We start from the raw sequence: 18,274 nt of genomic DNA on the forward strand, positions 1-18,274 counted from the left end.
TTGTTTTATAGCTGATTTATCCTCATGTTGGTTTGTTTTATAGCTGATTTATCCTCATGTTGGTTTGTTTTATAGTTGATTTATCCTCATGTTGGTTTGTTTTATAGCTGATTTATCCTCATGTTGGTTTGTTTTATAGCTGATTTATCCTCATGTTGGTTTGTTTTATAGCCTGATTTATCCTCATGTTGGTTTGTTTTATAGCTGATTTATCCTCATGTTGGTTTGTTTTATAGCTGATTTATCCTCATGTTGGTTTGTTTTATAGCCTGATTTATCCTCATGTTGGTTTGTTTTATAGTCTGATTTATCCTCATGTTGGTTTGTTTTATAGTCTGATTTATCCTCATGTTGGTTTGTTTTATAGTCTGATTTATCCTCATGTTGGTTTGTTTTATAGCTGATTTATCCTCATGTTGGTTTGTTTTATAGCTGATTTATCCTCATGTTGGTTTGTTTTATAGCTGATTGATCCTCATGTTGGTTTGTTTTATAGCTGATTTATCCTCATGTTGGTTTGTTTTATAGCTGATTTATCCTCATGTTGGTTTGTTTTATAGCTGATTTATCCTCATGTTGGTTTGTTTTATAGCCTGATTTATCCTCATGTTGGTTTGTTTTATAGCTGATTTATCCTCATGTTGGTTTGTTTTATAGCCTGATTTATCCTCATGTTGGTTTGTTTTATAGCTGATTTGTCCTCATGCTGGTTTGTTTTATAGCTGATTTATCCTCATGTTGGTTTGTTTTATAGCTGATTTATCTCATGTTGGTTTGTTTTATAGTCTGATTTATCCTCATGTTGGTTTGTTTTATAGCTGATTTATCCTCATGTTGGTTTGTTTTATAGCTGATTTATCCTCATGTTGGTTTGTTTTATAGCTGATTTATCCTCATGTTGGTTTGTTTTATAGCTGATTTATCCTCATGTTGGTTTGTTTTAGAGCTGATTTATCCTCATGTTGGTTTGTTTTATAGCTGATTTATCTCATGTTGGTTTGTGTTATAGCTGATTTATCCTCATGTTGGTTTGTTTTATAGCTGATTTATCTCATGTTGGTTTGTTTTATAGCTGATTTATCCTCATGTTGGTTTGTTTTATAGTCTGATTTATCCTCATGTTGGTTTGTTTTATAGCTGATTTATCTCATGTTGGTTTGTTTTATAGCTGATTTATCCTCATGTTGGTTTGTTTTATAGCTGATTTATCTCATGTTGGTTTGTTTTATAGTTTGATTTATCCTCATGTTGGTTTGTTTTATAGCTGATTTATCTCATGTTGGTTCGTTTTATAGCTGATTTATCCTCATGTTGGTTTGTTTTATAGCTGATTTATCCTCATGTTGGTTTGTTTTATAGCTGATTTATCGTAATCTTGGTTTGGGATGCAGTGCTGGCCTGAGGTTGGTTGGTCTTAGTATTTGTTAAATGTTTAGTGAGTCTCAGCCAGCTGCTTCAGGGGACTCTTTTCGGGGTTCAGTTCTTGGGTTTTCAGAGCTTTAAAGTGCAATGTATTTGTTGGGCTTGTATTTAAGTGCATCCAGAAATTTAGAGATCTTTTTTTGTACATTTATCAATAATGGAAACCGGCCTAATTCTGCCCTACATGCGTTGTTTGGTGTTTTCCTTTGTGTTTTCAGAGTCATTCTACAGAATTCAGCATGTAGGGTTTCTGCTGGATGCTTGTCCCATCTAGTGTAGCTGGAAAGACTGAGTGGACCCCATACCTCACTTCCATACAGCGCAATGGGCTATCTCTCTCTCTCACAAACAAACACACACACTCTCACACACACACATACACACACACACACGCACACGCACACACATGCACAGAGCTCCATACCTTCACATTTGAGGCCCTGGCGTACCAGGCCCCACAGCATTTCTCCACAGTGGTCACAGAAGGTCGGGGTGCGGTAGGAGTGGACGAACAGGGAGTGAGGGCGGATCTGGAAGTCCTCCACCGTGGCTGTCGCTGACGTGACAAGACAACCAACAACACATCAGCACCGACACACAGACCTTCAACAAATAAACAAGTTGGTCAGTAAATTAATTATTCAATCCACCAATCAATTAATTGGTTAGTTAGTAAGTCAGAGACCGGTCTGTAAAGAGGCTGACACACAGAAGAGGACGTAGTACTTCATAAATAATTATAAATCTGTCAGAATATTTAGCAAGGCTATCTAAAAACCACTGGAGGCATTCTTCTTCTTCTTCTTCTTCTTCTTCTTCGTCTTCTTCTTCTTCTTCTTCTTCTTCTTATTATTATTATTATTTTGTCACCGCTTCCGGTGACAAAATAATCGCCGTTCCGATTTTTTTTTTATTGAACACATTTATTGAACACATGTCAACACATTATGCAGAGATACATATCAAGACATTATACAGAGAAATATACATTTCAAAACAATACACAGAGAAACACATCAGTCAACTTAACTCGTAGGGAACTGGTCAACTTTAACATCTTGTGTTTATACATAAGACATCAACATCAAATATATGAAAAGAAAGAAAAAAGAAGAAGTAAAACAAAGAACAATACTGTCAACATCAGAATGTACGAGGGAGATGCAATATATAAATAATTATGCAACTTATATATTTTCATTACCAAGAATTTTCCCTATTATTTGAGAGGCCTTAACAGCTTTTTTGTTCGTTATCTTAGAGAGTCAAAGAGATGTTGTAGTTCAACACAAAACAGCCGGATATGAGGTGTGTTCTGAAGCACTTAAGCCTTATGTATGTGATATTTGCCGACGAGCCAGATAAACCTGAGAGCGTTGTTAGTGGACTGCGAGTCTGTATTGCAGTTCAGAAACTAGACCATGTCTTCTAAAATTGGTGTCAATCTGTTAGAGCTTTGAAAAACCAACATAGTAACTTCAACCCAGAACTCTTTTTGAGAGTAAGTACATTCATAGAATAGATGGGAAATAGATTCAATTTCTATTTTGCAGAAAGAGCACACTGGAGAAATATCTTCTTTAAATCTATGCAATAATTTATTGCAAGGGTAGTATCTATGTAATATGTGGACTTCTTTTATTTTACTGGGAATGAGGAATTTATTAGGGTCTGACCAAACTTTCTCTGCTAAGATTTCTGGAAAACTTAGTCTCCATAAAACAGTCGACGATTTGGGAAAGTAACTCTGATCTGAGGTCAGTATTTTTTCTGATAAGGCGATTATTACACATAGGATCTGATTGGTCTTTCCCACCAATTAAGAGCTGGGGAATTCCTCCACTCAAAGGGTCATCTATTAAGGCACTTTTGATGAGAAATAGTAACTTTGGTGATATACTTTGTATAACATAATTATATTCTTTTCGAGAAATATTCATATCCTTCATCTGAACAAAATCTTCAAATCCGCAGAGGTTGCCTCTCTCAGTGAGTACATCTAAAACAAAGACTACACCCTAGTCCATCCATTCTTTTATATATATGGACTTGTTTCTAGACGATACATGCTGATTGTTCCATATTATGCATGAATGTGGAGAAAAATTATGCTTGAACGTAATCATCCAAGCTTCAAGAGCTTGTTTGTGAAAACTGACGAGTTTAAGAGGCAATTTATTACACTTATAATTACAAGATAATAGAAATCTTAGGCCACCACACTTATCAAATAGTAAATTGGGAATATAAATTCATTGACAATTATTTAGCTTAATCCAATTGACCTTGAAAATCTGATTGTTTGAAAGTCTAATGCATTAAAGCCCCCCTTCAGAGTAGCTTCTAATACACATTTTTCTTTTAATATACTCACTTTTGTTTCTGCAAATAAAGTTAAATAGGAGCGAATCAATGGTTGCACGTGTCTTTGGATCAACATAAAGTGAGATGGCAGGCTATATTATTCTTGAGATAACTTCTGCCTTTGACAAAAGTACACGGCCCTGTATGTTAAGGTCTCTTTGCAACCAACAGTTAAAGACTTTTTTTTTGCTTTTTCTATTTTAGGTGAGAAATAGGCAAATACTCTATCTGACGCTGACTTATTTATTAAGATACCAAGATATCGTACTGATTTTTTTTTACATCTATACCACTTATTGACGTCTTATCAGAATTATGTACGGTTTAAATTTTGCACTTACTCTGATTAATAGTAAGGCCTGAGGCCTTAGAGAAGTTCTTTAGATCCTCCAATATGACCGGCACTTGATCTTCATTCTTTAAAAAGAGACAGGTGTCATCAGCCAGTTGACTAATTATCAAGTTATTTTCTCCTATTTTTATACCTTCAATACTTGTACAATGTACAGTGTATAGGTTAATAAGTTCGGCAGCAATCAAAAATAAAAATGGAGATATTGGACACCCTCATCTGATTCCTCGTTTAACATCAAAACGAGGTGAAGTACCGTTAACTAAAGAGACACTGCCACTGATATTTTTATAGAGCGTGTGAACCATTTTTCTGAAAATTTCCCCAAAGCCAAAATGAAGTAAAGCTTCGCGTATGAATGGGTGTTCCACAGTGTTGAAGGCTTTGTAAAAATCTAAAAAAAAAGAAAAGTATAACTGCTTCTTCGTTAATTAAATCAGAATAAGCTAATAAATCTAGGATTAAACGAATATTATTACTTATGTGTCTTGCTTATGTGTTTCAATTGTTTTCTATCCTTACATTGGTTGCTGTGCATCATAACTACCTACCCCATTGGTTGTAATTTTTGAAATGTTTTCTATCCCCCCATTGGTTGCTGTGCACCGTAATTAGGGACGTGATGTGGGGCAACGTAGTATTTATTGGCTGTGTATGTTTTTTCTTTGTTATTTAACCACGTTGGCAGCTGATGATTGCGTGACACACGAAACAAGCTTGTTCTGCTGTGTGTTGGATATATGTTTTTGTCTTTGTGTTGCACTGCTGGGGAAACGACATTTCATGTGCACAGGTGCATGGAATGAAATGACCAATAAATGTTCCTGATTCCTGATTCACGTCTGAGAAACCAACATCCACTTTTACTCATTTTCAATCAACGCGGTTCATAAATGTCGCTGATCTAAACGGACTCGAACAACTTGCTGAAGTGCAATAGTAACCTATTTAATGAGTCCAGTAGTAGTTTTAAAACTGTTTTTAGTACTTTCAGAACTTCTGTCATTAACACATCTTTTTAAACTGTTTTATAGTGTGTTTTTTAAGCTGCTCCATGGATTCAGTCAATCAATTCTTACTTTATTCAGACACATGGGTCCATATCTTAAAAAATTAAATAAAAATACAACACAGGACAACAACACAAAAATATAGCTAAAACAGCAGCTCGTGGGGCATCCGGGTAGCATAGCGGTCTATTCTGTTGCCTACCAACACAAGGATCGCCGGTTCGAATCCTCGTGTTACCTTCGGTTTGGTCGGGCGTCCCTACAGACACAATTGGCCGTGTCTGTGGGTGGGAAGCCTGATGTGGGTATGTGTCCTGGTCGCTGCACTAGTGCCTCCTCTGGTCGGTCGGGGCGCCTGTTCGGGGGTGAGGGGGAACTTGGGGGAATAGCGTGATCCTCCCATGCACTACGTCCCCCTGGTGAAACTCCTCACTGTCAGGTGAAAAGAAGCGGCTGGCGACTCCACATGTATGGGAGGAGGCATGTGGTAGTCTGCAGCCTCCCCGGATCAGCAGAGGGGGTGGAGCAGCAACCGGGACGGCTCGGAAGAGTGGGATAGTTGGCCAAGTACAATTGGGGGGGGGGAAATGGGGGGGGGGGAACAAGTGGCTGTTAGGGATCCCAGAGTTTTGATTGGCCACAGGTTTGGCAAGGCCTGATGGGTCGTTTGGAACCACTGAGAGTGGAAAGGACAGTGCGATGTCTCTCTCTCTCTCTTCATTTCCCTACTTCACTTTTCCTCCTTCCTTCCTTCCTTCTTTCTCTCTCTCTTTCGTTCCCCCTCTCTGTCGACCAGCCCGTCCTCCAGCTAGCATGGTCCTCCAGCAGAATGCAGCTCTGATTAGACTTTCTGCACCACCAAATTGCCTCGATTTATACAAATTATTGTTTATGCCTTTTGTTTAGAGGGTCCGCGTGTGTCTGAAAGACTGAACGAGCTCCCAGCCTGTTATTACATGCTGCAGAAATGAGCGCATGTTTGTGTGTCTGCACACATGTGAGCATGTATGTGCATGCACGTGCATGTCAGTGTGTGTGTGTGTGTGTGTGTGTGTGTGGAAGGGTTGAAGGGGCTTGTAGGTAGTCCTTGTCTAAATAACTGTGTGTTTAACTGGGATTAGAAACCTCAAGCAGCGCTCCCCACTGGCGAGCTTGTTGACCCTCACTGGAATTGACGCTTCGCTACCAACACAAGCAAACAAAAAGCAAACACCGAGGTGGCGATGCACCAACCAGCGACACGACTAAAACTGAGTCTATTTAATGCCCAGCTTGTGTCAGTGACTTGACATGACACTTTCTTCAAGTTTCATTAAGTCAAGTCAATTTTACTGGTATAGCCCATTATCACAAATTACAAATTAGCCTCAGAGGCTTTACAGCAACACAACATCCTGTCCTTAGACCCCTTCATTGGATAAGGAACAACTCCCTAAAAAAAAACCCATAACAGGGAGAAAAACTAGGAAGAAACCTCAGGGAGAGCAACAGAGGAGGATCTCCCTCCCAAGACGTACAACATGCAATGGATGTTGTGTTCACACAATACAACACTGAAAGAGAATAAACAGAATTACACTCACCGGCCACTTTATTAGACACACCTGTCCAACTGCTTGTTAATGCAAATTTCTAATCAGCCAATCACATGGCAGCAACTCAATGCATTTAGGCATGTAGACATGGTCAAGACGATCTGCTGCAGTTCAAACCGAGCATCAGAATGGGGAAGAAAGGTGATTTAAGTGACTTTGTATTGTTGCTGACCATGTCCATCCCTTTATGACCACAGTGTTCCCATCTTCTGATGGCTACTTCCAGCAGGATAACGCGCCATGTCATAAAGCTCGAATCATCTCAGACTGGTTTCTTGAACATGACAATGAGTTCACTGTACTCAAATGGCCTCCACAGTCACCAGATCTCAATCCAATAGAGCACCTTTGGGATGTGGTGGACCGGGAGATTCGCATCATGGATGTGCAGCCGACAAATCTGCAGCAAGTGCGTGATGCTATCATGTCAATATGGACCAAACTCTCTGAGGAATGTTTCCAGTACCTTGCTGAATCTATGACACGAAGGATTAAGGCAGTTCTGAAGGCAAAAGGGGGTCCAACCCGGTACTAGCAAGGTGTACCTAATAAAGTGGCCAGTGAGTGTATAATGGACTTATGAAATTACAGGAATTTCTGCTTCCGGTGTGGGAAGATAGCGGCACGAATTCACATTTGCAGCTGCCTCACCCAGTGCCGGTGTGAGAAAATGGCGGCGTGAATTCAAGTTTACGGCGGCCTCACCCAGTACCGTCCATGCAGTGTTTTTGTCCACGTCCGTGTTTAAGTTTTGTCATCATTTGATGGCTGGGCGAGCTGGCGCTGGATCAGCTGGGAGAGCTTGGTCTACTGCGTCCTGTAGGCCCAGGGACCACGGCCTCGGCCTGGAGCTGTGGCCGAGGAAGAAGAATCGAGTGCAGTCTGACAGGATGCGGAAGCGGGCCAGGCGAAGCTAACTGCCGGTCTGCCCATGCAGACCATCAGTTCTGATAATACCAAGAGCGGTCTGGTGGCGGCCTCACCTAGCCTTGATTTTATTTTTGGTGTTGTCGTGTGGGGTATGGGGAGGTGTTTCGACGGTGTCTGGCTGGGAGAGCTGGCACTGGATCAGCTGGGAGAGCTTGGTCTGCTGCGTCCTGTAGGCCCAGGGACCACGGCCCTGCCCGGAGCTGCGTCTGAGGAGGTAACACCGAGGGCGGTCTGAAGGGATGCAGAAGTGGGGCAGGCTAACCTAACTGCTAGCCCATGCAGACCGTCAGTTCTGATAATACCAAGAGCGGTCTGGCGGCGGCCTCACCTAGCCTTGATTTTATTCTTGGTGTTGTCGTGTGGGGTGCGGGGAGGTGTTTCGACGGTGTCTGGCTGGGAGAGCTGGTGCTGGATCATCTGGGGGAGCCTGGTCTGCTGAGTCCGGTGGGCCCAGGGACCACGGCCTCGGCCTGGAGCTGTGGCCGAGGAAGAAGAATCGAGTGCAGTCTGACAGGATGCGGAAGCGGGCCGGGTGAAGCTAACTGCCGGTCTGCATGGGCAGACCAGCAGTTCCGACGGGCTGGCATTTGTTGCCTTGGACAGTGATTTTTTTTAGCTTGGATATATCTGTTGGTTAGTATGTGTGTTCTTTAAGTTCTTGTAGCTTTTGGATATGTTTTTTTGTCTTTGTGTTGCACTGCTGTGGGCTGGGGGAACCGATATTTTGTTAAGTGTTCCTGATTCCTGAAGTAAAGCGGGTCAAAGTTAGTGGTACCACCTTACAATAGGGTATACTGGAAAACTGATTACTAATTACTTTATCGATGGTTAATAGCTCAGTTATTAATGTGATACAAATCAGTAATAAACAGTAATCCGTAATCAGCAGGATCGGCTCTGAGCCCTTTCTTGTTTGCAGTGGTGATGGACAGGTTGACGGACGAGATCAGGCAGGAGTCTCTGTGGACTATGATGTTTGCAGATGACAGTGTGATCTGCAGTGAGAGTAGGGTGGAGGTGGAGGAGAGCCTGGAGAGGTGGAGGTATGCACTGGAGAGAAGAGGGATGAAAGTCAGTAGGAGCAAGATGGAATACCTATGCGTGAATGAGAGGGAGGACAGTGGAATGGTGAGGATGCAAGGAGTGGAGGTGACCAAGGCGTATGAGCTTAAATACTTGGGGTCAACTGTCCAAAGTAACGGGGACTGCAGAAGAGAGGTGAAGAAGAGAGTGCAGGCAGGGCGGAGCGGGTGGAGAAGGGTGTCAGGAGTGATCTGCGAAGGAAACGATGCGACCAACACGCGTCATGAATGCTGACATGACGCGCACAATCACACGCAAATTACGAGCGGTCATTTTGACCACGCGTGGTCGTTTGAGGTGGATCTTATCGTAACTTTTTCTTGTGTGCAACTGATCTAAAACTCATTTGTATGCAAATATATGCAATTTTAGGAGCATTCAGAGAGTGGCAGGTCTGTATCTTTTTCCCCGCAAAGTCAGTAAACTTCCAAAATGACGGCCTCGGTCGTTCTAATCCCTGAATAGTTTAAAAGGAGAGGGAATACGGTGCATGTTACCTGCATGTAATCTGCATATGGTCCTCCATATGATGCTGCCAGTGCTCATAAAACAAGACAAAGCGGTGTGTGTTTTTTGCCGTGGTTCCAAGCGACAGATAGTTCTGTCAGACACGTTTTCTCCAAAGTCTTCGAGATAAAGAGGAGCTGAAGAAATACAGGAGCCAACAGGAAGGAATGTTAACGAGCTCTCCGACTCGTTCACATGGCAACCAGTACAGCCAGTGGCTGTGGGGAGTTTGCTGCAGGGTTTAGGACCAATCAGATCGCTTGGGTGACGCCTCCATTTGCGGCGTGTCTATCGGCCTTTTGGTTTCTCCATATTTACAGGCGGGCTGCTGGGCACAGCGAGGTGGTCTGAAATTGAGCAGCTGTCTGTTGGCAGGCCGGCACCAGCCGAGGTGATTTACAGCATCATGGCAGCGCTCACACACTCATTAGCTGGCAAAGCTCCAAAAACAAATAAACTCTATCTCTTTCACACACACACACACACACACACACACACACACACACACTGGTTTGTGACAGGCAGTCAGGGCACTGGGAAGCAGCTGTAGGACGGTTAGCGTTAGCAGTGTCAACACCTGGGTACTGCTTCCTGTCAGACACCAGCATGCTAGCATTAGCATCTACCGGCACAGGCTGACTTCTATTTGAGGTGGTTTTGACAATAACCCAGGCCAGTGTGTTTTTGGAAATATTTTTGGGCGGTGTCTTCACGCAGGCCCAGTAATCCAGGTGAGAACATCAAAGAAGGCTGAACCAGTTCACCTGGACTCAACGTTCCATCACTCAACTAACGCCCCTTTTCCACCACATGGTACCGGCTCAACCCGACTCGACTTTTTCGTTTTCCGTTGCTGGAAAGTACCGGCATTTTGGTAACTGTTACCACTTTTCTGGTACCACCTTTGCTGAGGTTCCAAAAAAACAAACAAAACTGGAGCAGGTACCAAAATCAGTGCAGACCAGCTACACTGGGGGGGGGGGGTATTGTTACGGTACACTGGGGGGGTACTGTTATGGTAACGGAAAACGACACTCTGCGAGCCAAGCCGGGCCGAGCCGAGTCGAGCTGGGACCATGTAGTTGAAAAGGGGTAAGTGACGTCTTCTGTCTCAACTGAACTCAAGTGTTGCTGTGAGACGGGCGACGTGAGCCACACGATGTGAGACAGGTGATGTGTGAGACAGGCGACGTGACACAGGTGATGTGTGAGACAGGCGATGTGAGACAGGCGACGTGACACAGGTGATGTGTGAGACAGGCGATGTGAGACAGGCGATGTGAGACAAGCGGTGTGTGAGACAGGCGACGTTAGACAGGCGATGTGAGACAGGTGACGTGTGAGATGGGCGATGCGAGACAGGCGACGTGAGACAAGCGGTGTGTGAGACAGACGACGTGAGACAGGCGATGTGTGAGACAGGCGATGTGCGAGACAGGCGATGTTAGAGAGGTGATGTGAGAAAGGCAATGTGAGACAGGAGATGTTAAACATTCAATGTGAGACAGGCAATGTGAGACAGGCGATGTGAGACAGATGTTAGACAGGGGATATTAGACAGGCAATGTTAGGCCATGTTAGACAGGCCATGTTAGACAGGCCATATGTGAGAGGTGATGTTAGACAGATGATGAGACAGGTGATGTTAGACAGGTGATGTGAGACAGGCTATGTGAGACAGGCCACGTGTGAGAGGTGATGTTAGACAGATGATGAAACAGGTGATGTAAAACAGGTGATGTTAGACAGGTGATGTGAGACAGGCTATGTGAGACAGGCCACGTGTGAGAGCGTGTTGGACTCCCACCTGACAGGACGACCTCCAGCAGATCTCCTTCCTGGATGTCCGAGGCCGAGCGGAGGAGCTGCAGGACATTATCTGATGTCTGGTCATGACGGAACAACAAGATCTTCTCAAACATCCCATAGAAACCACACTCCGGTAGCTGGAGACAGACACACAGACAGACAGACACACAGACAGACAGAGAGGGTTGGAACCATATTATTCTCTCGTTCAGTCCTCAGAAGATGAACATCAAAGTTCAACAAATGAAATCCTAATCCTTCGTTTCTTCACTATCTCTCTCGCTCTCTCACACACACACCTTTCATTCTTGTTTATTTGTTTGTGATTGTGATTCTTTATTTTACTTCCCTCTACTTAACTTATCTGCATCCATCTCTGTCTCCCTCCTTTCACATCCTTCCTGTCTGTCTCCATGCTTCCCACTCGTCACCTCACTTCAGCTTTATTAACTTGACAAAATCAGCCTTTAAATCAGCACAGAGACTTAAACGAAGAGAAATACAACAAATCAAACAGTAAAAGCATAGATGTAGTATATAACTATATGAAGACAAAGAACTGAAGACAGTTCCTAGTCTCCGATTCCATTTGTGATATTCATGGACAGGCTCTCAAGGTGCAGCCAAGGTGAGGAGTGTGTCCGTTTTGCATCTCTGCTCTTTGCAGATGATGTGGTTTTGTTGGCTTCATCAGATCGTGACCTCCACCACGCACTGGGGCGGTTTGCAGCTGAGTGGGAAATGGCCGGGATGAGAGTCAGAACCTCCAAGTCTGAGGCCATGGTTGTCTACCAGAAAATGGTGGATTGCTGCCTCCGGGTTGGGGATGAGTTGTTGCCTCAAGTGAAGGAGTTCTAGTATCTCGGGGTCTTGTTCAGGAGTGAGGGTAGGATGGAGCGGGAGATTGACAGGCGGGTTGGTGCAGCATCAGCAGTAATGTGGATGTTGTACCGGACCGTTGTGGTGAAGAGGGAGCTGAGCCGGAAGGCAAAGCTCTCAGTTTACCAGTCAATCTTGGTTCCAACCCTCACCTATGGTCATGAGCTTTGGGTAGTGACTGAAAGGGTGAGATTGTGGATACAAGCAGCTGAAATGAGTTTCCTCCGTAGGGTGTCTGGGCTCAGCCTTAGAGATAGGGTGAGGAGCTCGGACATCTGGAGGGAGCTCGGAGTAGAGCCGCTGCTCCTTCACGCTGAAAGGAGCCAGTTGAGGTGGTTCGGGCATCTGATTAGGATGCCTCCTGGGTGCCTTTCCTTTGGAGGTTTTCCAGACATGGCCAACTGGGAGGAGACCCCGGGGTAGACCCAGAACTCGATGGAGGGACTACATGTCCAATCTGGCCTGGGAGGGCGTTGCTGGGGAGAGGGACGTCTGGAGTGCCCTACTTAGCTTGCTGCCACTGCGACCCGACCCCGGAGAAGAGGCTGATGATGAATGAATGAATATATGAAGACAGACTCTCTCTTTCCCATCAGCATGGTCCTAAACCTTCCCTCACAGAGAAGCAAGCGTGTTTCACATACAAGCCTTGCATAAATTAGCACTTGGAGTCAAAGGAAATGGCAGGATTTCCTGTGTTCGTCAGACTTCACAAAGGATTTGTCCGATTCACAGATGTAATCAGGAAGTTTGCCAAACCAAATGCTGTTTGTTTGTGTTATTCTGAAAAATAAAGAGGTCGTTAGGGGGTTAAGGTAGCAGTTAAGTAAGCAGTTACTGGAACAATTTTTCCAGTCCAATAATATTTACGAGTCATATTATGTTTATTAGTCATATCATATCATATCATATCATATTATATCATAATGTTTACCCGTCATATCGTGATATTTACTAGTCATATTATACTGTTTACTAGTCATATTATAATGTTTACTAGTCATATACTGTTTACTAGTCATATCATATTTACTAGTCATATTATGTTTACTAGTCATATTATACTGTTTACTAGTCATATCATATTTACTAGTCATATTATGTTTACTAGTCATGTCATGATATTTACTAGTCATATTATACTGTTTACTAGTCATATCATATTTACTAGTCATATTATGTTTACTAGTCATGTCATGATATTTACTAGTCATATTATGTTTACTAGTCATGTCATGATATTTACTAGTCATATTATACTGTTTACTAGTCATATTATAATGTTAACTAGTCATATGATACTGTTTATTAGTCATATCATATTTACTAGTCATATTATGTTTACTAGTCATGTCATGATATTTACTAGTCATGTTCTGTTTACTAGTCATATCAATAGTTAGTCGTTTATTGTAAAGCGACTTTGAGTGTTAGAAAAGCACTATATAAGATTGATTTATTATTATTATTATTATATTTACTAGTCATGTTTACTAGTCATATTGTTTATTAGTCATGTGATATCTACTAGTGATATTATAATGTTTACTGGTCACATCATGATATTTACTCATCATATTTACATTTACTGTCATATATACATTTAATGTCATATTATGACATTTTCTATTCATATTATGATATTTCTTAGTCATATTATTCTCTATACTAGTCATATTTTGAGATTTACAGGTCATATGATATCCATTAATCATATTAGGATATTCACCAGTCATAATATTTACTAGTAATATTATAATATTAAGGACTTGTAGTATACACTTAAAGGATTGATGGACATAATTCACCATCATAGCCTGTCATTCGTTGTGTTGTTCAACATGTAGTTATGTTATGTGACTTTTTGTGGTGACTCGCTCACTTTAAGAGCTCAGTACGTAGCCATGGTAACACGGCGACGTTATGAGCGATTTGGTTTTCAGTGTTTTGTTGTGTGGGCAGCACCATTGTGTTTCTTTGGGCTGAGAGTGCAGCAATAAATGACACACTCATTAGTGTAGTCAAAGAAGTTGTTGCTGTTGGGCACCATGGTGGCCCAGTGGTTAACACTGGTGCCTCACAGGAGGAAGGTCCTGGGTTCGAACCCCAGGCCATCCCAGGTCCTTTCTGTGTGGAGTTTGCATGTACTCCCCGTGTCTGCGTGGGTTTCCTCCGGGTGCTCCGGTTTCCTCCCACCATCAAAAAGACATGCATGTTAGGGTTAATACTCCTGCCTGTGCCCCTGAGCAAGGCAATAGAAAGAAGAACTGGAGTTGGTCCCCGAGTGCTGCGGCTGTCCACTGGTCCTATACAATAGGACGGGTTACATGCAGAGAACACATTTCGTTGTAACCATACAATGACAAATTAAAATGGCTTTCTTCTTTCTTGTTCATCTCCTTCCACACTTTCTGCTGGACGTTTCCAGAGAAATTCTCTTCACGAACACGTCGAAGGACGCAGGTTCACTCACGCTACCGGAGTTCTGGGAAACGCAAGCTGTGGCCGGCCTGGTTTGCTCAGACAGAAGTGCAGTTCGCACTCGGGGAGATCGCTTCTATGCACCCTATGCATTGCCTTTGTGCACCGCCTGTTGACACCTATGTCCTATCGGACTTGAACCTAGTTGTTTTTTGTACTGACTTGCGTTGTTGTCCGGTGTGGGAAGATGGCAGCGCGAATTCACATTTGCAGCCTCCTTACCCAGTACCGTCCATGCAGGGTCTTTGTCCACGTCTGCGTCTTAATTTTTGTCTTCGTTTGTTGGCCGGGAGAGCTGGTGCTGGATCGGCTGAGAGAGTTTGGTCTGCTGGGCTGTGGGCCCAGGGACCGCGGCCTTGCCCGGAGCTGCACCCGAGGAGGCAACACCAAGGGCGGTCTGACAGGACGCGGAAGCAGGGCAGGCTAAGCTAACTGCTAGTCCACGCAGACCGGCCGTTCCGATAACACCGAGGGCGGTCTGACAGGACGCGGAAGCGGGGCAGGCTAAGCTACTGCTAGTCCACGCAGACCGGCCGTTCCGATAACACCGAGGGCGGTCTGACAGGACGCGGAAGCGGGGCATGCTAAGCTAACTGCTAGTCCACGCAGACCGGCCGTTCCGATAACACCGAGGGCGGTCTGACAGGACGCGGAAGCGGGGCATGCTAAGCTAACTGCTAGTCCACGCAGACCGGCCGTTCCGATAACACCGAGGGCGGCCTGACAGGACGCGGAAGCGGGGCAGGCTAAGCTAACTGCTAGTCCACGCAGACCGGCCGTTCCGATAACACCGAGGGCGGTCTGACAGGACGCGGAAGCGGGGCATGCTAAGCTAACTGCTAGTCCACGCAGACCGGCCGTTCCGACAACACCGAGGGCGGTCTGACAGGACGCGGAAGCGGGGCAGGCTAAGCTAACTGCTAGTCCACGCAGACCAACAGTTCCGACAACACCGAGGGCGGTCTGGCGGCGGCCTCGCCTGTCGTTGTCTGGTGTTTTTGATGTCGTCGTGTGGGGTGCGGGGAGGAGTGTCAAGGGTGTCTGGCTGGGAGGGCTTGGTCTGCTTCGTCCGGTTGCCACGGGGACCACGGCCCCTGCCTGGAGCTGTGCCCGACAAGGAAACACGGAGGGCGGTCTGACAGGATGCGTAATCGAGGCAGGCTAAGCTAACTGCTAGCCCATGCAGACCGGCGGTTGGCTGGCTGGCGTTTGTTGGACAGTGATTTGTTTTCTTTTTTCTCTGGTTTGGATGTATGTGTTGGTTGGACTATGTGTGTTCTTGTAGTTCTCAAATGTGGTTTTGTCTGTATGTTGCACTGCTGTGGGCTGGGGAAACGGCATTTCAGTTCACTTCATGCGCGCAAGTACATGGGGTGAAATGACAAATAAAGTGTTCCTGAGTCCTGATGGTCGCCTCCTCACTAGATCCTTGCTTGTGTTGTATTAACTCTCATGTGTGCGTCGCTTTGGATGAAAGCGACTGCTAAGTGAAACTGTAACATTGTGACATAACATCATTAAGTTGTCGCGGCGCTCAGCAGCTCAACAGCGGCCAGGGTGGGAGTAAGCTTGAGGACCCTCCAGAGCGAGGCGAATATGAGGCGCTGAAGGCATACCTGCTTCAGACACCCCCCCCCCCCACACACACACACACCTTTTTCTCCACAATTGTACTTGGCCAATTACCCCACTCTTGCGAGTCATCCCGGTCACTGTTCCACCCCCTCTGTCGATCTGGGAAGGGCTGCAGACTACCACATGCCTCCTCCCATACATGTGGAGGGAGTCACCAGCCGCTTTTTTTCACCTGACAGTGAGGAGTTTCACTAGGGGGACATAGCACGTATCCCCCCCCCACCCGAACAGCCACCCCGACCGACCAGAGAAGGCGTTAGTACAGCGACCAGGACACCCACATCCGGCCTCCCACCCGCAGACACGGCCAATTGTGTCTGTGGGGGCACCCGACCAAGCCGGAGGTTACACGGGGATTCGAACTGGTGATACCCATGTTGGTAGGCAATGGAATAGACCGCTACACTATCCCGACGCCCCTCCTGGTTGAGACTTTTATCGTCACTGAAGCCGAGCACGCTCATCAGCACCTCTGTCTGCATGGCCTAGGTGACTCACAGCCTCTGAACTGATGAACAGCATGCTAGCTCTTCTGGGAAACCACATGCTGTGTTTCCTCCTCACTGAACTGTTCACTGCAGGTATGTACAGCTTTGGCTACCACTGCCACAAAGCACTGCCGTGCTCTGGTCAAGGAAGCCGACAGGTTTTTCTCAGCACAGTCAGCAATGCTGGACTCAGCCCGAGTCAACTCATTGCTGCCAGCCACACAGCGTTCATCGCCACCACAGCAGCAGCCACTCAACAGCAGTTGCAGCAGTGGTGGTCCACCAGCCTGTGTTTTTACCCTCCCTCCCTCCCATGGTTTCACATACCTCCTCACCATGAGGTACAGGGCCACTCGACGGCTGGAAGCTGTCTCGCTGCTGTCAACAATGTCCACCGAGGTAGCTCAGGCGTTCATCGGAACTTGGGTCGCCTGGTTGGGTGCCCCATCTGACCTCTCCTCCGACCAAGGCCCACAGTTCATGTCCGAGCTCTGAAATGCAGTCACAGAAAGCCTGGGGGTGAAGCTCCACCGCACTACTATGCACCACCACCAGGGTAATGGGTTGTGCGAGCGGTTCCAACACTCCATGAAGGCCGCTCTTCGGGCCAGCCTCAGGGACAATAGTTGGGCCAACAGGCTTCTGTGGGTCATGCTGGGCCTCAAGACTGCTCCCAAGGAGGACCTCTGGTCCTCACCCGCTGAATTGGTTTATGGCCAACCGTTGCAGGTCCCGGGGGATTTCATCCCCGACACCACGGCCCCATGGTCTGTGACCAAACAGTGGTCCACACTCCTGGACAGCGCCAGAGCCTTTGCACCTGTCCCCATGTTGCAGCATGATCTCTCGCAGTCGCAGGTTCTGGCCAGCTTGCAGGCAGTGGAATATGTGTTCATCCATCACAACGCCCACCTATGATGGCCCGTTCCATATCCTGGAGACTGGGAACAAACACTTGGTAAGCCGGAGCAGGTTTCTGTGGACTGCCTCAAGCCAGCTCACCTGGACTTGGGCCATCCCATTCGACTAAACAGGCCACCAAGGTGCCCCCACCCTGTCCCCACACTGCCACAGACCCCCTAAAGCTACCTCAGTGGATGCCTCGGCCCCCGCTCCCATTCGGTGGAGCCGTTCTGGCCGGGCCATCCGGCCCCCACCACGTTAGCTCTTCCTGTTATAGTCAATTCTGCGGGGACGTGTGTATTGGCACTAAATGGACTTATGGGAATAATCCACCATAGCCTGTCGTTCGTTGTGTTGTTCAACATGTACAGTTATGTTATGTGACTATTTGTGTTGACTCACTGACTTTAAAAGCTCAGTGCGTAGCCATGGTAACGCGGTGACATTACGGGTGTTTTGGTTTTCAGTGTTTTGTTGTGTGGGCAGCAGCATTGTGTTTGTTTGGGTTGATAGTTAGTGCAGCAATAAATGACAGTCGTTGGTGTAGTCAGACAGAGAAGTTCAGAATCAGAAACACTTTGCCGTTTCATTTCGTGCACTTGCGCACATGAGATGAAACAAAACATTGTTTCCCCCACCCACAGCAGCGCAACACAAAGACAAAAACACACATCCAAAAACTACAAGAACTACAAGAACACATATATCCAAACCAACACATATATCTAAACTAAACAACAACAAAAATCACTGTCCAGGAGAACAAACATCAGGCAGGATGACTGTCGGAACTGCCGGTCTGCATGGGCTAGCAGT

The 18,274-nt window shown here is 45.5% G+C and overlaps 1 protein-coding gene across 2 annotated transcripts in view; it reads right to left on the bottom strand.

The window, feature by feature from the left end:
• prkd1 (protein kinase D1) overlaps positions 1–16,098 on the bottom strand; it is a 72,087-nt gene extending 55,989 nt beyond the window's left edge. The window contains exons 1-3 of one of the 2 annotated variants that reach the window (XM_056295874.1): positions 16,087–16,098; positions 11,071–11,209; positions 1,847–1,978 (exon numbers count right to left, since the gene is read on the bottom strand). In XM_056295874.1, coding sequence (XP_056151849.1) covers positions 1,847–1,978; positions 11,071–11,185 — 247 coding nt within the window. In that variant the 5' untranslated portion in view covers positions 11,186–11,209; positions 16,087–16,098. Of the gene's footprint in view, positions 1–1,846; positions 1,979–11,070; positions 11,210–16,086 lie in introns of those variants that run through there. The other variant, XM_056295875.1, reaches the window with a different exon arrangement.
• Between the last annotated feature and the right edge of the window lie 2,176 nt (positions 16,099–18,274).

Source organism: Lampris incognitus, chromosome 16 (genome assembly GCF_029633865.1).
Source record: "Lampris incognitus isolate fLamInc1 chromosome 16, fLamInc1.hap2, whole genome shotgun sequence".
NCBI lineage: Eukaryota > Metazoa > Chordata > Actinopteri > Lampriformes > Lampridae > Lampris > Lampris incognitus.